General features: G+C 42.8%; 1 protein-coding gene and 1 long non-coding RNA gene across 2 annotated transcripts in view; one reads left to right on the top strand and one right to left on the bottom strand.

Annotated features, from left to right (window-relative positions):
• Positions 1-9,243, bottom strand: part of PEX7 (peroxisomal biogenesis factor 7) — a 52,704-nt gene extending 43,461 nt beyond the window's left edge. The window contains exons 1-4 of the mRNA XM_080999750.1: positions 8,959-9,243; positions 6,849-6,906; positions 5,120-5,270; positions 276-353 (exon numbers count right to left, since the gene is read on the bottom strand). Coding sequence (XP_080855876.1) covers positions 276-353; positions 5,120-5,270; positions 6,849-6,906; positions 8,959-9,118 — 447 coding nt within the window. The 5' untranslated portion in view covers positions 9,119-9,243. The remainder of the gene's footprint in view (positions 1-275; positions 354-5,119; positions 5,271-6,848; positions 6,907-8,958) is intronic.
• On the top strand, positions 8,903-14,525 carry LOC308473922. Its single transcript, XR_013984405.1, has 2 exons — positions 8,903-9,007; positions 12,152-14,525. It is a non-coding gene; the product is annotated as an uncharacterized lncRNA (long non-coding RNA).
• Positions 14,526-18,122: the final 3,597 nt, after the last annotated feature.

Below are 18,122 nucleotides of genomic sequence, written 5' to 3'. Positions count from 1 at the left end.
AAGAAATAAAGCAGGAATGGCCCTCCAGTTGCTATTGGACTGCAACTCCCACCAGGATGGTTAATGGTTAAGGATTATGAGAGTTAGAATTCCGAGATTCCCCATTCTTGACCTAAACCATCTTCATTTTTATTAAGCCAGTATAATTTCAGCAGAGAGAGCAAGGTAGCATCTGTTCAAACAAAGAGTCAACAGAATGGTACAGGTTAAGAGAGGATTCTCTTCCTGCATGTTGAATTAATACAAAATTTAAATAGCCAGAAGTACAAACATACCAATTTTGCTGTTTGATCCCACGACCCAGATACTACTAGTTGTTCTCCTCTGGCCTGGCTCCAATCAACACTGTAAACCTGAAAATATAGGATTAATTTCAGTTTACAAGTTCACAAAGCATCCAAGTTAGACAAACTATAGTTAGAGTGGTTTTTTTCTGTCCTGCCACTAGTGAGAATATTTGTTATGAAATCAATTAAAGCACAAACCTTCTGAAATGTTTATGTATCTAGCAAAACAAAGCCCCACAATGAAAGCTTTCTCTTGTTAACACCAGGAATTAAACTGTTTGCTATACATGTGGGACGCAGGTGGCGCTGTGGGTAAAACCTCAGTGCCTAGGGCTTGCCGATCGCATGGTCGGCGGTTCGAATCCCCGTGGCGGGGTGAGCTCCCGTCTTCCGGTCCCAGCTCCTGCCCACCTAGCAGTTCGAAAGCACCCCTAAGTGAAAGTAGATAAATAGGTACCGCTTTATAGCGGGAAGGTAAATGGCGTTTCTGTGTGCTGCGCTGGTGCTGGCTTGCCAGAGCAGCTTCGTCACGCTGGCCACGTGACCCGGAAGTGTCTCCGGACAGTGCTGGCCCCCGGCCTCTTAAGTGAGATGGGCGCACAACCCTAGAGTCAGACACAACTGGCCCGTACGGGCAGGGGTACCTTTACCTTTACCTTATACAGTGATACCTCAGGTTAAGAACTTAATTCATTCTGGAGGTCCGTTCTTAACCTGAAACTGTTCTTAACCTGAAGCACCACTTTAGCTAAAGAGGCCTCCCGCTGCTGCTGTGCCGCCAGAGCACGATTTCTGTTCTCATCCTGAAGCAAAGTTCTTAACCTGAGGTACTATTTCCGGGTTAGCGGAGTCTGTAACCTGAAGTGTATGTAATTTGAAGAGTATGTAACCCGAGGTACCACTGTAGTAGCCTATAATGCTAATTGGATGCACATGTTCAGACAATGAACAACAGTCTGTAACCTGAAGCATCTGTAACCCGAGGTACCACTGTATAAGGCTTAATGATACATGAAGTTTCAGTAACACGTTCATAAAGATGCAAGCTTATTTAGCTACATGATATGACATATGAAATGAGAAATAAATGAGTAGGTAGATGCATTGTATTATTTGTGGAAATGTACTACTGCAGTCTTTACTTTAGAACCAAGGCTTCCTTCCTAAAACAGAAAGCTGAAAGCTTTCCGTTACTTATTCTTTATTTCCTAAAATTCATACACCACTTGATTGTTAAAAAGTAACCTCAAAGCAATTTACAATGTGCTCTCCAAGATGGTCCCTATGGTCCAAATGATTAGAGCCATTTCTGTTGCTCACTATGACTATCTCCTAAACCTCTGTCCAGATATTATTTACCCCTGTTCTGGTAGCTCAGTTGGTAGAGCATGAGACTCTTAATCTCAGGGTTGTGGATTTGAGCCCTATGTTGGGGAAACGATTCCTACATTGTAGGGGGTTACACTAGATGACCCTTGTGATCCCTTCCAGCTCTACAGTTCTATGATTCTGTCAGGCTATCCTCAGGCTGACACATTTCCCCCTCATCTGTCCTCCGCTCCCTTTATTGTGTACGGAAGGCAATGCCCAAATCAGGAAACCCCCTAGGTTTTTGAACACTGTATCTCTTTCACAATTCAAAGTACCAGTGGATCCCCCTATACAGAGATTCACAATGGAGGAATACCACATCCAGACAGTTCTGATTCCAACATGTCAGAACTGCCAGCCTCGTTTGTCCACTCTGCTAAAAAAATCTGAAAGTATATCTCAACAATTGTACTTCACAAAGTATAATCTGAGGCAACTCATGAAGGATTGCAAGACTATTTTCCTCTCATGACTAACAATAGCTATTTTGTGAGTTAACTAGGCTGCAAAACACAAATAATTTGGCAGCACAACCACTATATTGAGGTTTCCGTGATAAGCCTCTTGGGGCATTAATTCACAAAGTCCTCACTGCTTGTGGAACACCATTCCCATAATTGTCGAATGCTAATCCTGATGCAGTGTGCAAAAATAGACCTGCTGGGCCTGTGACACCTGCTTTGCACAAATGGAACCCACCAACATGCAAAAAGACTTTAAATGAGAAACATTTTACTTTTATCTGTACCAGCTGATTTTCTTTTGATAAGCCTTGTAAGCAAACTAAGAGATGCTATTAGCGTGAAACTTTTTACTACCTAATAAATAAAAATATTGCTTAGAGACAATTATTACCCTTCAACCAGGCAAGTGACTACTTTTAAGTTTGGCTTTGATAGTAATGTGTGTGTGTGTGTGTGTGTGGTTATACAAGATCAGACACAAGGGCAAGGTAAAAGAAACTTCTAACAAAATGTGATGCTTACAGCATTATTCTCTGAAACAAGTAGTCGTATCACTCAGAGAACCTTTAAGTGCCAAGTCTGTCAGAGAGAATGAAAAGCAACAGTCTCTCTGATAAAAGATCTATATAATATTTATATTATTTATTCTCTTGATGTTGGGAGGATTAGGATTTATCCTCAACAATAACGAAAATCTCTCAGGCTTATTTCTGAAATATTATTAACATTAATGAGAGTATTCATAAGAAATGGATTACGCGTTAAGATATTCTTCAAAAGCAATGGCAGCCAGATATCTGTAACCATATTCCAGTCTGGAATCTTGCTACATGTTTAGATGACCTGCAAGAGTCTTTTCTTTATCTCACAGTACACATGTCTCTAATCACAGTACAAATGTCTCTATTCCATGGCTGATGCCTTCAGTTCTCTTGCTTCATAAGCAATAAACATAAGTAATAGACTATCCCCAAACTATGTTTAAAATAATGTAATATTTTAGTAAAATATTATCATTTTTAGGGCAAAGACTATGTCTTACCTATTTATAGACAAGCTGCCACAAACTCTGATATGTGACACCCAAAAGTAAGGAGAGGGAGGGAGGCAGATTTCCTCTTGCCCTGAGTATCTGATGTGCAAGACTTAATCCTTGCTCTGAAGATAATGTATGAGTTTTATATAATGTTGATTTGTCACCCACAGCACCAATCCAGGACTTCTGCTTGTATGATGTGTGGCCCTGACATTCATTTTGGAGTGGGGAGAGAGACAGAAGGCTGGCTTATGCATGATCCCTAGTGCTCTGTCCTATTGGCCTTGGATCCCATCTCTGTACTGCTCATTCAAGCCCCCCTCCCCAATGATGAGACACTGGACATCAAGTCTCTTCTTGTGCTGTATTCTACAAATATAATTCTAGCATTGAGAAGTAGTTACAAACTACTTTTAACTACTTCTTCATGCTAAGAACTGAGAGCCTGTGCCACCATTTTAACAACTAACACAACAACCCACGGGGCATCCAATCTTTCCCAAGGCCTCTGTCTCACTTGCCTCAAATGGTGACCCCAGTTCCCTTACTGACAGAAACTTGCTGGTGAAACACTCTGCTTGTATTAGAAGGTGAAGCCCAAGGTGATGCCACCAAGCCCATCTCACTGCAACATGCCGCTTTCCTTGACACATCAGTGGTGCTGGCTCAAACACCAGCGCAAATGGAATGCTTGTGTGTCTCCTCTGTACTGATGTGATGACCCTGGAGTCAAACATCATGGGTCGCTTTCACTTCACAGGGTGGGGAATTTGCATCAGACAGTAAAAAGCATGTCCAAGTAGTTTCTTGAGCAATCACCTTTCCCTTTTCAATAAACAATACACCTTCAAAGTTTCAAGGGTAGGCCCAAAGACTAGATTTGGCTCAGACTTGTAGTCTTCATAATCTTCTCAAATTGTCTCCAGAAATCACCAGATTCAGATACTTATAAGTGGAGGAGGCATGCCCTTTGTCATAGGAATAGCTTAAAAACAGGTTCTTCCCAAAACAGTGAATTTCTTTCTAACCTCTGATACTTAGGAGGAAGTTTATTCTTTTTCACTGGGCAAATAAATTATATGATCAATACAATCCTCAGCAGATATGAACCACAGCAAAATTAGCTATAATTCTTGAAGGATTTTTCAGATATTAGAAGGCTAGCAGAACATTATGAGTCAGCACGCTTCTGTCAAACCCGTATAGCTGCAATGTCTGCAAAAAAATAGAGGTTAGGCATCTTTATGAGAGCCAATAAGTAATAACTCATTTCAGAAGGCAGAAGTTCATATGATATAGGAGAATACAAGCTAATGATTTCTGTAGCCCAGAAAAAAATCTTTTGAGTTCAGTTTATAGAATGTGAAAACTTTTATGTTTGCTATTAATGCTATGGATGATGAAATGACTGTGGTTTTTCCCCGAGTGGATCAGAAAAGCTATATGCTATGCACTGCTCTGCTTAAATAGACGGTCACATTTACATGAACAGCTTAACTCAATATGTGTGGCAACTCTGAAAAAGATAAATAAAATATAACTTTAGGATAGATCACTACAATTTCTAGTGGATGTAATTTAATTCTCCTACTTTTTAGTAAGGAATTATAACTCATCTGCAGTGCTTCTCTTAAAATTTTTAATATGATTTTCCTGTGTTCAAAAATAAGTTAACCTTTATAAAAGTACTCTTTAAATTTTAAGATGATCTTCCTTCTTTCAAAAACAACACAAGAAAGTGGAGCAAGACCAATGGCAAGAAACCAACGGAGAGATTAGGAGAATTCAGCTCAAAGAGCCAATTCCAAGCTATTACCCCGAAAAAGGATGAAAAATGAAATCTAAGAGTAAAGTCAATACTGCACTTATCATTGTACCAACTTAGTAGGTATTTAGTAGGCCTAAGTGTTAAGGTCCCTATTTATGAAGGAAAAGAAATGGAACAACATCATGTATTATACCTCTTGACTGTGCTCTTTATAGACTTGAAGTGGACCTGTGGGCTTTTCAGTGTCCCAGATTTGTAATGATCCATCTCCACTGGATGTGATAAGCACATGCTCATTGTTCTCACTCCACGTCACATCAAACAGGCCATCGTTCCAGTCAAAACTAAAGAAATAGCAACCAACACATTAGTTCATGAGAAATGGTACATAACTTAAATAAATTCATATGCTAAGATAGGAAATTTAAGTCTGATTTATTTTTTTTAACTTCTCAGGAGTTAGTATAGTTCCATAGAAAGAGTGATAGTTTTGGACTGGGGAACAACCAGGAATAAAATCTTGGATGAGCCATGAAGCTTCACTGAGTACTCTATAGCCAAACACATTCTGTCTTAGCCTAACTTACCTCATAGAGAACTTGTGTAAGGATAAGAGGGGAACCACTAATGCTACTTTGAACTCCGTAAGAGGAGGGCAGGATTTTTAAAAAACACCTGATAAATAACTTGCCTGATTCACAAAGTTAGCCTTCCCTAGCTTGGTGCCTCTCCTATGTTTTAAACTAGAATGATGGGAGTTGGTGTGCAACAACATCAGAGAGTCAACAGGTTCCTCACCACCGCTTTAAGCTTTGCTCTCCTGTATCTCCATAAAGGGCAGCACAACTTGTGTGTGCCCTGCACCACCTGCACTGGCTGTAAAACCTATAAGCTGACGTCTTGGTCAGGAATCTCAAGAGTGTTGTTGCCCACCTCCTCAGTTGCTTCCCCTGGCCTTGTTTTCAAGGCCCTAAAACTTTATGTAAGGGTTGGGGTCTGGTAGGCCTCAGTCTGCCAAATGGTAGGCCTCAGCCACTTACCCATTACTGGTTTTTAAATCCCTTTTCAGCTTAAAGGGTTTACGTTCTAAACGGCATTCAAGTAGCATTGTAGCTAAAATTCCACATTCTCAGTCAAGAGATGTAGTCACACACAAGGTACTGGACACAACTTAGGCACCAAGACTGCAGATGGAAGCACTCATTGGCACCTAAATGGGTGTATACAGGTATCCCCATCCACATAGTGTACTAAAGAATCACATTCTCTTCTGAATGTAAATCACATTTTGCAGAAACACACCTGCAAGAATCCATAATTCTAATTGTCATGCTTGCCATTGTGTTTCTCACCGCATTCTGGTGAGTGTGACAAGCCCCAGACTTCCTCCTGTACTTGAATCTAGTGAGGAGAAAGGGTATCATATCCCTTCAGCTGGACTACGCTGGAGACCCTCTCAGCATCCCTGAAGTAGAAAGTCTCACTTCTCCCTTAAGTTTAAAGTGTAGAGGTGGTGAGGGGAACAGGGCATTACCTTGTGGCTCACTAAGACACTCCAAAGTTTGTGCACTTCTATATATTTGGACCTGTGAATTAACCTACTTTGCCACTGAAGGATCAGAGCACATGAATGATCCTCGCTACAGCCTAGCTAAAGTAGTTAAAGATTATCCCTCAAGAATAATCAGAAATTAATTTTGGAAATATATCCCAGGCAGCCAAGGATCCCATTTTTGTTCCATTAAATCCAAGTTTTGGCTTGGATTCAGAAGCAAAATGAAGCTTCTAAAATAACATTGAAGTCCAAAAGTTGATCACAACTTCCTTTATTTGACTGCTCCAATTTTGATGGTTAGAGACAATTCCTACACATCAAGGTTATATGATTATATTTTTATTAATAAATTATAGAACAATAGTACCTTCTAAAGAGATGAACTCCAGCTTCATTTTGTTCTAATACTACCAGAGTTCCACAACCTGAAAAAGAAAAATATTACCCTTTGAAAAATAAGGAAATACCTTATAGTAGAATATAGTATTTATTTTCTTTATTTTATTTCTTTAATTTATAGTCATTATTCCACCATAGAACCCAATGTGGCATAATTGTGGTTCCCTGGAAATATCAGGAATATTCAGGCTTCAATCTGGTTTAATGTAGCAAACAGTGGTCTTATCTATCTTTAGACTATACTTTAGGATAATTAGATTAGATTAGAGTGAAGTACTTGAATTATTAGGATGATAGCTGTCTGTACCATGCCAGGCTATTTATCTGTCTAGCACTGCATTGACCACTCGGGCTGGCAGCAGTTCAAAAAAACAGAGTCCAAATGCCATAGTGGGTAGGAATCAACTGCTAGAAATGTGTGATGGAAAATGCAAAGTTAAGACACTGAAGCAGAAGGGTGGGGAAATCAACAGTAAAATGCTTGTAAACTACTACTCTTGTAACCTTAGTAAAGAAACAGTAGCCACAGAAAGTTGTGGGAGTTTAACTCAATTGACATCATTAAGTTGTATAAATATGCACTTAATTGTTGTCAATTGCAGTATATTTACCTCTTAAGTAAGCACCACTTAATACAGCAAACCTTACATATTTTATGTAAACATGCTGTGTAGAATTCTGCTGTTTTATATATTAAGTCATGCAAGCACATAATTCACCAGGACATTCTTTTGCACAAATCCCATGAAATTAATGCTATTGGTGCAAGACCAGAACCATGTTCTTCATTGGAATGGGACTGGTAAGAAGTGACAGGACACTCAACAGTAGTCTTAATACAAAGCATTTTAAAACCTCAGCTGAACATTACTAGACATCTTAAGCAAGCTTGAATGTCAGGTCCAATGCCACCAAATGGTGATTTAAGAAGACTGACTTACAGGAGTTGCTTTCAGGAAAGCATGCACAGGATTGCAAAACAATTTTTTCACTTACATAATCAAACCTATCTAAAGTGTTACAGTTAAGTGTTACAGTTTGGAATCAACCATTTTCTAAAACAAAGAAGATACTATGGTGGCATAGACAGAATATGAAGTTGTCCTTTAGCGTGTATAAGAGGTGATATCCCTGTATATAACAGTCGCTGGGGAGCACAAGTGGAGAGTGTCCTGCTTATGGATTTTCCATGGGCATATAGTTGGCCACTGGGTTTTTGGTTTGATCCAGCAGGACTGTTCTTAGGCCCTTATGTTTAAACACTGTTAAGGTTGGTCTTTATGGCTAAGTATCAGCCACAAGTACCTCAAAAAAGCACATCCTATGTCAGATCATCAGCAGAGACAACCATGGAAACGATTGGGATTAGGTATGTGTGTTTTAGTAAACAGTTTTGACACTGCACATAACGGGAGAGCTATTTTAACACCCTTTTCTCCAGCTCAGAATCTTACAAGAAATCCTACAGCACGCTTCTTCCGTTTGGATGCCTTTTTTCCAGTGCTTTTTTTCTGGGGATACGCATACCCCTAAACATTTGTGAATCTTCGTACTTTTGTCCATTTACTGTATTTATTTTCCCCAATTTGAATTATAAAATGGTGGTTTTCTTGAGTCCAATTGAGAGTACCCCTAAACATTTTTTAAAGGAAAAAAAGCACTGCCTTTTTCTACTATGCACTGTGGGAACCTTTCAACGTCGCAGCACGAGCCCGACCACAAGCGTGTTTGCTCCAAAGCAAGCCCCACTGAGCGCATACTCATCTAAAGGATGCAGCCCTCAAGCCTAGACGGCAGCAACTAGCAAACCCCACCGAAATCAGTGGGACAGTGCTGTCAAGTCAACAAGGCTGGGATCACGCTTGCTTGGAAGGTAATCCTAAATAAGCAAGGCTTGAGCGAACATGCAAACGGGATGCCGTTCGATTTCTTTTTAGATTACTCTTTTTAAAAGAATTGCTTGTCCGGCAAACCACATCCTTCAACCAACGTCGATGGGCAGGAAGAACCGCGCAGCCTGGAAAACACAACACGGCTTTGCCCCTCTCCACGCATGCGCACTCTGCTTGCCGTTTCACCTGCAATTCCGTAGTACTGCGAGGCAGCACAGGCCAAGCGCCCGGGCAGGTAAGGCGAGAACTCGACTGCGTAGCCGTGGCGGCCGGGCAGGCGGAAGGCCTGCGCCCTCGGGGGCTTCGCCGGCACGCCACCACCACCTCCGCCGCCGCCGCGGCTCATAGCCTCAACCGCGTCGCTCGAGCTATCCCGGGCCGGCTGCGGGAGAGGCGCTGCCTCCTCTCCTTCTCTGTGGGGAGGTCCCGCTCCCGTTGCCGTCGCCCCGCCCAGCTCCGGCCGCCGGAACTGTGGGCAGAAGTCACCTCCGCCGCCATCATAGGTTTGGGCAAAGAGCGCCGCCTCTCCAGTTTCTGGGGCGGGGCGGTAATGGAGAAGCGCCCTAGGGCTTGCAATAGCAGTAGCCTACTCGGTGTTTCTTCAACGAGGCTTCCGGTTCCGCGTCGCAGCTCGAGGGACGTTTCCCCCCCACGTGCGGGGAAGAAACGTGAAACACGATAGCAAGCAGAGTTGGGCGCGCTTCGTTTCCTTGCCGTGGTTTGAAGCGCCGTTAATCGTGTTCTCTAACCCAACGCAAAGGAGTGGCCCGATACATTGAGGCAACTGAGGCGAGCCACAAAATGGCGGCCTCCCCCTCCCCAGCAGGGATGGAGGGGAGCATGAAGATCTACATCAGGCAACAAGGAGGGGGACTAAAGATTTACATCTGGATCTGCCGCCCCTGTGAATTCTGGAGGCAGTTGCCTTACCTTGCCTCATGGAGGGGCTGGCCCTGCCCCATATGTAAAGACAGACTACACGAGGCTTAAAAGTATGAGGGTTGCACAGGGCTTTGGGGGCATTAAAGACACTACAAAGGCAAAATACTTCCACAGGGGATGCAGCCCTCGCCTGTGTAGCTCTTGAATTTTTAAATTTATTTCAGTTAGAACTGTTGATCTACTAGATAAAGGTAGGTAGCCGTGCTGGTCTGCCGAAGTCAACACAAAATAAAAAAATTCCATCCAGTAGTACCTTACAGACCAACTAAGTTTGTTATTGGTGTGAGCTTTCGTGTGCATGCATGTGCATGGTATCTGAAGAAGTGTGCATGCACACGAAAGCTCACACCAATAACAAACTTAGTTGGTCTGTAAGGTACTACTGGAAGGAATTTTTTTATGTTGATCTTCATGAGGATTGATTCCAGGGTAATTTACAAGGTTAAAAATAGACAAATGCATAAAACTGAAGATACTATTGTAATTAGGCCTCTAAAAAGCACAGGAGCAGGTGGCAGCGTGCATTTAGCAAGTTTGCTTTCCAGAGCAAAAAGGCAGGGTTAACCAAAAAAAGCACAAGAGGAAGCCTAGCAATTAATCAGTAATGACAAAGCACGTTCCCATAAACCAGGCATGTCCAACAGGTAGATTGTGATCTACCGGTAGATCACTGGACGTCTTCGGTAGATCACTGGTAGATCATTGGCTCCCCCCAAAGAAACTGTACAAATGTGGCTCCCCCCCAAAAAAGCTAAACATTTTACCACCTCCCTGAAAAAACTAACAACTTTGACCTGAACTTGACCTGAAAAGGGGGTAGATCACTGCAAGTTTTTAACTCTCTGAGTAGATCGTAGTCTCTTGGGAGTTGGCCACCCCTGCCATAAACTTTAGCTGGGTTTTGCCATAGTCCTATAAAATGTTCACTTCAGATTCTAGTGAACAGGTTTGACATGGCAAATGGTTAAAAATCTGTTTAATGGTTCCCTTTTAATCTGGAAAAATATTCTATGCTCAACAACTTCAATCCTAAAAAAAGGTCAACAACATTGGTTGGCCCTTTGGTCGGCCCTCATGGCCCTTCACTTCATCAAATCTGGCCCTCTTTAAAAAAGTTTGGGCGCTGGTGTAATCTGAATGCTGCTTTACTTTCTGCCAGTAAGGTAGCATTACTAGGATTGAAAAGAGGCAGCTTTGAGTTTCTAAAATGTGTGTTGTTTGAAATAACTACAAAAGAATTAACCTCTATGCACAGAATGTGAGCTTTTAACTTTTTCATTGACTGCATTCTCCAGTCTGCATTGCCCCAAACAACAAAATAGAACCAGAGTTCTGTTCCAACAAACAAGGAACAAAAAAAAACTTGGTTCCCCCCAGGGGGTGGTTTACCACATAATTATTTCAAAGCATTTGCAACGAAAGAGATCAACTAACCCAGCCTCCCTTCAGTTTCATTTTAAAACTGATTCTTGCTCCACGTATGGAGGATTGTACGTAACTGGAAGAAGAGTGAGTTGTGTGAAGCCTTTTTCTCTTGGGAGAATGCTAGGTAGAAACTTGTGTGCCACAAGTTATGATGGGATAGCAGCATATTGGCTATCTCTGATATACTTCATTTGATGCATAAAAGTGTTATTCTAAATCACAGGAGAATATACATTGTTGAGATGTGTATGGGGAATTGTAAACAATGAGGTCAGTAGGAAATGAAATAAAAGTAGGTGGTGATAATTACATTTTTAACTGGTGATTCATAAAATATGTTGATAACACAGATACAGGACTACCAAAAATACAGTGGTGCCTCGCAAGACGAAATTAATTCGTTCCGCGAGTTTTGTCGTCTTGCGATTTTTTTCTTCTTGCGAAGCACGGTGTCGGGAAAGTTTTGGAAAAGCTTCAAAAATCACCAAAGTCTTTAAAAACCTCAAAAAGGCTACCACACTGCGTTCTATGAGTTGCTCCTCGAAGTCAAGTCGCAACTGTATTAACGGTGTTAAGAAAAAGGAAACAAACTTGCAAGACGTTTCTGTCTTGCGAAGCAAGCCCATAGGGAAAATCGTCTTGCGAAGCAGCTCAAAAAACGCAAAACCCTTTCGTCTAGCGAGTTTTTCGTCTTGCGAGGCATTCGTCTTGCGGGGCACCACTGTACCAGCTCTGTTGAAATGCCAGATTCCTTCCACCATAAGCTCTCACCTGACAACATATTAGGCCTAGTGTCCCCAGTGTGGCAGATGCAATGGTGCCCCTGAAAGCCTCCTCCAGTGCCTGTGAAACTTTTGCACTCTTGCCCCTCTCCAGGAGTTTACTTTTTTTCTGTATTCCTTGGAAATGAGAAAGGAGCAATCTCTCATTGGAAAACTACAGAAAGCTTTGAAAGGAAGTAGGAGGAGTGCCACTGATTCCAGTTTCTTATCATTCTCTCTTTTTCCCCCAGGTTGAGATTGGCACCAAGAAAGCAGAGTTCTTTGGGCGTGTCCAGTGTGTTCAGCACTCATTCTGATTTGCTTACACAAAGCATGATGGAAGGTTATATCATAATGAGCATTCATCCTGAATTGCTTGTGGGCGTTTTCCTATTAATCATTCATTCGTCCCACACTTTTCAGTGCATTTCCTCATCACTTTCCAAACTACAAAAAGGCAATGTTCTTTTTAAATTTTTTGCACTAGCACTAGAGCAGCAGAGCACTTAAATCCATTTTAATTGCACAAACATTAATTTCCAATATGCGTAGACTCCCTCCCACAAAATACTGACAGTCTGGAGGCAGCTTCCGTTTCATTTCCTTTCCCTCACCTGCTCCCATGTGTCTTTTTGGTTTCTCCTGCCTCTCCTCTTTTCTGAGTGGTCTGTTTGTTGCTTCTTGGGCGAAGGAGATTAATTTCTTTCTCTGCCCCCTTTCTGTATGTTTTATTTCCTCCTCCAAGCCTGTCTGCCTCCTTCCTTCCCACGATTCAAGAAACATACATGCCACATCTTAATAAGTATATCTAACATTGTGGGATTGATGTCCCTTTTGAGTCAGTTTTCTCAGGAGCAAATGCTTTTCCGATAGCAGCTTTGAGACTTATCTGATGCATGTTTTCTGAGAAGAAAGTTTAATTGATTTTAATACCACTTTATCTCATAGGATTGCAGCTCTGTTTGTTGTGAAATCCTATCATGTGAGTAAGTTTTTGCATGATAAAAGTCCAATGACTCACTTAGTAGAGTTTTATCAGTAATCGTTCTGCAAATTATTACATTGTTCTGTAATAACTGAAATGTTTTAAGACACACACTTTTGCGACTCTGAACTTGGAATGATAAACAATGCCATGTAAAAACCAGTGCCTAATTATTTTAGCCTCTAGCATTTCCTGCATGGATGTGTTATTGTTGGCATTGTCAAAAAGCCTGAAAGTTTCAATCGGTTTCAAGCTGCGTAGGTGGCTGAAAGATAAGCAGCATAAATAATGAGATTTTGCAAAAGGGTTGCATAACCATTAAGCAATTTTAATACAAAGTACAACTTTGTTTGACTAAACATGTTAACTTGTGCATTAGATTTATCAAAAGTACCCTGTGTGCAACAAGAAATTATGGAATTATATCATTTTCCACCCATCAAAAAACATCATTCTTGTCATATGAAGTGCTCTGTACTGAGAATCCAGGATGTGACCTTGCCGCTCAGAAGTTAGAAACTAATTTTTTAATTTGATACATGATTCTAAAATATACTTAGGCTGAATCCTCAAATTAAAGTGAAGGGAGTAAATTAGACTGAAAAGTGAAGGGAGTAAATTAGACTGAAAAGTGAAGGGAGTAAATTAGACTGAAAAGTGAAGGGAGTAAATTAGCTGACTCTCAAAGACAGTGTTGACCCTTGTCCCAGCATTGAAAACAAGAAGGTTTGAGAAGAAGGGCGTTTCTGTTGTGGGCTTCAGGATCCCAGAATGGAAGCCCTGGGGAAACTTACAAATTTACAGCCGTGTTGCCATACATGAGAATTCTCAAAAATCTTGAAGTATCAGAAAAGGATAAGGGGCTCTGTATAATAGAAATGCCTTCTAAATGTGGATATAAGAATTCAGCCTTTCTCAGTTAAGTGCTAATTGTAATACCAATTGCATTGGGAAGAGCAGTGCAGCCACAGTTCTAGCAAGCCTGGTGAATCCCAAGCAAAAGTGTGAGTGGAAGACTGTGCTGTGCTGGATGCCTGAAGAGATGGAGGCCTCTGCCCACCCTTCTGGCACCCTCTAGATTAGCTGCTGGTGTGTGTGTTTGTGTTTCAAGAAGTTTCTGTGTGTCTCCTTGATTTTGTGGGGCATGCAGCAACAGCTGCAGAGTATGTGGAAGAGAGTTCCTTCCCTCTCAGTCTTCTCTGGGCTGATTCCCTTTTGAAAGGTTGCGTCATTGAGGAAGTGGGAGGCTTTTGCAAGGCTAGAGCAGAGGAAGAGGAATTGTGCATCCTTTTAAATTGGGTTCAGTGTGATACTTCTTGAATCACAAACAGATGAGAACTTGCTGAGGAAGATAGTAGCCGTGTTTCTTCCAGGCTGTGTCTTGGAAGTGCAGTTGTTTATGGTGATAATGAGGGGAAAGAGGAGTGAAAGTGGAAGCAGAATAAGGGAATTCTGTGTTAGGATATTTCCGTTCCACCTTAAAAGGGAGCAGGATGTTTGTGTCACAGCCTGCGTATTTCCTGTTCACAGGATGTTTCTGTTGTGTCTATGCTTTCGTTTTCTCTCTGTGCCTGAGACACCGAAGCAGGCAGTCATGTTTTCTTTGTTCTGACCAACGCTGAATAAACTTGTAAATAATGCTCTCCTGCGTGCATCTTTCGCTGTGTGAATTCTGCTGATAGAGCGTGCATGAGCTCTGGAATGTGGCAAGCTATTTCTGGACCTCGTGTCGCTAATTGCTGATACTGTATCTACGGGAGATCGATGGACGTCTGGAGGCAACGTGGAGTCATGATGGACTTTGTCTCCCTGGCAGTATCCCAACATTCTGCCCCCATATAAAAGTTCTTTTCAAAACTAAGGATTCTAAGTTTATAATCTGGCAAAGCAGCCAATCCAGCCATATACATGATAAATACATGCAGATAAAGAAGCATTGGCTGGTGGTTTACATTATACATCACGGGCAGGGAACCTGTTTTAATCCATGAGTGGCATTCCCATCTGGGGGCTGCTTGCAGTGCCAGAGGAAAAGGTGTGTGGTGGGGTAATTAATATAAAATCTATCTCCATATAGTAGACTAGTTTCTACACCACACTCACACACCCTTCTATCACCATCCAGGTAAGCAGAGAGTGCCATCAGTGTTGACATTTTCCAGCCAGGCCAAAACACTCAAGGAAGATGTGAAACAAGGCTTAGGGGGAGATATGGCCTGGTCAAAGTCCCAAGGGAGGCCAGCATTTGGCCCCAAGGCTTGATGTGCCCCAGCCCTGTTATAAATTATGGGTTAAAGGTTTGCCCCAAAGTTGGGCTCTGTCTGCTCCTAAAATATTCTAGGCCAACAATTATTACCAGGGCCAAATTTTAAACTGAAGGTGAAGGGCAATCATTTTCCTTTAATATATATTTAATACAAATTTTGTTGTTTAGTTGTTTAGTCGTGTCTGACTCTTCGTGACCCCATGGACCAGAGCATGCCAGGCACTCCTGTCTTCCACTGCCTCCCGCAGCTTGGTCAAACTCATGTTCGTAGCTTCGAGAACACTGTCCACAGTGTTAGACACAAGCAAATAATATAAGGCCAATTAATTTTAAAAGTTTGATTATGTTACTTCAAGACAGTCTTATTCCCTCCAGACCTGGCTACGTAAATACTACAGTGTTCCTGTCTGATCTAGAAAAATGGCTGTAAATCACGAACACGCTTGTCATTGAAAAGTTAATGGTGATTCTTAACATTTTAAGTGTAAAAAACAATGTAATTTATATTGTTATGTGATGTAACAGTGTCCTAAAAGGGGATCCACTCAAGAGAACAGTAGGTGGCAGCCAAGGACTATTCTATAAAATGCCAAAACTTCCAGACTGAGAGCTATTTTAGTCTGTTTTAACAGAAACAACAGAGGGCTGTGACACTTTAAAGATATGAGAATTTTATTACAGCACATGTATAATTCATGAATGCTTATGCTCAAAGATTTGTTAGTTTTTAAGATGCTACAGGCTCTTTTTCCCTATAAATTGCAAATTCCCTAGGGAAAACACGCTGTGGGAGCTCTTGCAGTATTTCAGGATATTCCAGATACATTTTCATTCCATATATAATGAATAGGTTAATTAAATTGTGGACAGGTGTAGATGCCACAAAAATTTAATCAGAAACCACCAATTGCCCAATTATCATATTTGAACATGTGCTTCAGTCCTTGACCATTTTGGGCCACACAAAAGGTATCCTATACATAACCAGAATTAAAATCCCTGACATTTTTGGTGTTAAGAGGGGTCACACTGTAAGCAACATTATATTTGATGAAAGCTGTGAGAAAGTGGCTAGATTCCACCCTTTCTATTCACCCTATTTATTCAATTGCATTGCAAAGAGCTTTGTCTAACTTAACTTGACCACTGTTCCCATTTTTACCATTGGTTGTATTGAAATCAAAACATACTGACTTTTACCAGTTGAGACAAACATTGTAACCACTGTGTAACAGTGGATCCCATATAAAGTATTTTCTATTTATATTTTTTCTAATAGTGTTGAGCCAATGCAAAGATGTACGGTCTTGGGCACAAGCTGTAAATAAACTTGCTTGAATGTCAAACAGACCTGTCACTTCAAATGTTGCCTACATTTATTAAACAAATGAAAAGTTTCTTCCCATAGCCTTTTAACTCATACTACCTCCAGTCTGTTTGTCTCCCGTTCTGCATTTGCACTTACATCATCTGTTATGGCTATGCCAGGGGATTATTCCCCTTGAGGTATCAGCAACAGTGCTTGTTCTATTGCAAGAAAAGAGTCACAAAGAAGACAGGGAAGCTATTTCTGCATGTTGGTGGGTGCATGGGATTGGTCCCTGAACTTGGTTTCAAGGAACAGGTTGGATGATGGTATCTTTGAATGTTCCCCCTAGCAAAATGCACTTGCATACAGAAAATGAGCATATGAAGGAGGTTAGGACAGAAAGTTTATTCTTGATAGGCTTATTTTTTTATATGTAACAATTTTAAAATAAATATAATAATAATAATAATAATAATAATAATAATAATAATATAATAATAATAATAATATGCATTCTTTAGGCAGAAGGACACTGTGTTGCACATGCTGGAGTGTGTGTCAATGGGTAGAACCTGTGTGCTATAGTTGCTAGAGTGTTGGAGTGGGAATTGGGAGAGGGTTCAAATCCCCACTCGGCGATGATCTACCTCAGCCTAACCTACCACACACAGTAGTTGTGGGAATTAAAGGAGCAGGGGAGAAAACCGTGTACCGTATTTTTCGTCCTATAGGGCGCACCGGCCCATAGGACGCACCTCGTTTTTTTGGGGGGGGGGAAATGAATTTAAAAAATTTATGCCCCCACCACGGCTGCCGCCCCAAGCCTTGCGCACACCTGCCCGAAGCACGGGACACCCTCCGGAGGGCTCCCTGTGCTTCGGGCGACAGGCTGCCGCCCCAAGCCTCGCGCACCCGGCGGGACCTCCTGCGGGGCGCGCAAGGCTTGCAGACACTCGCCCGAAGCACGGGGAGCCCTCCGGAGGGCTCCCTGTGCTTCGGGCGACAGGCTGCCGCCCCAAGCCTCGCGCACCCGGCGGGACCTCCTGCGGGGCGCGCAAGGCTTGCAGACACTTGCCCGAAGCACGGGGAGCCCTCCGGAGGGCTCCCTGTGCTTCGGGCGACAGGCTGCCGCCCCAAGCCTCGCGCACCCGGCGGGACCTCCTGCGGGGCGCGCAAGGCTTGCAGACACTCGCCCGAAGCACGTGGAGCCCTCCGGAGGGCTCCCTGTGCTTCGGGCGACAGGCTGCCGCCCCAAGCCTCGCGCACCCGGCGGGACCTCCCGCCGGGCGCGCTCGGCTTGCAGACACTCGCCCGAAGCACGGGAGGCCTCCGGAGGGCTCCCTGTGCTTCGGGCGACAGGCTGCCGCCCCAAGCCTCGCGCACCCGGCGGGACGTCCTGCGGGGCGCGCAAGGCTTGCAGACACTTGCCCGAAGCACGGGGAGCCCTCCTGAGGGCTCCCTGTGCTTCGGGCGACAGGCTGCCGCCCCAAGCCTCGCGCGCTCGGCGGGACCTCCTGCCGGGCGCGCAAGGCTTGCGGACACTCGCCGGGGCTGCAGGCTGCTGCCTGCAAGCCTTGTGAGCCCGCGAGAACTCCCGCCGGGCTTGCAAGGCTTGCGGATAGCTTCCTGAAGTCTGGAGAGCGAGAGGGGTCGGTGCGCACC

The sequence above is a fragment of the Podarcis pityusensis genome, assembly GCF_964106645.2.
Source record: "Podarcis pityusensis genome assembly, chromosome: 3".
NCBI lineage: Eukaryota > Metazoa > Chordata > Lepidosauria > Squamata > Lacertidae > Podarcis > Podarcis pityusensis.
The sequence above is the reverse complement of the archived record's forward strand: the minus strand, read 5'-3'. Positions and strand labels throughout refer to the sequence as shown.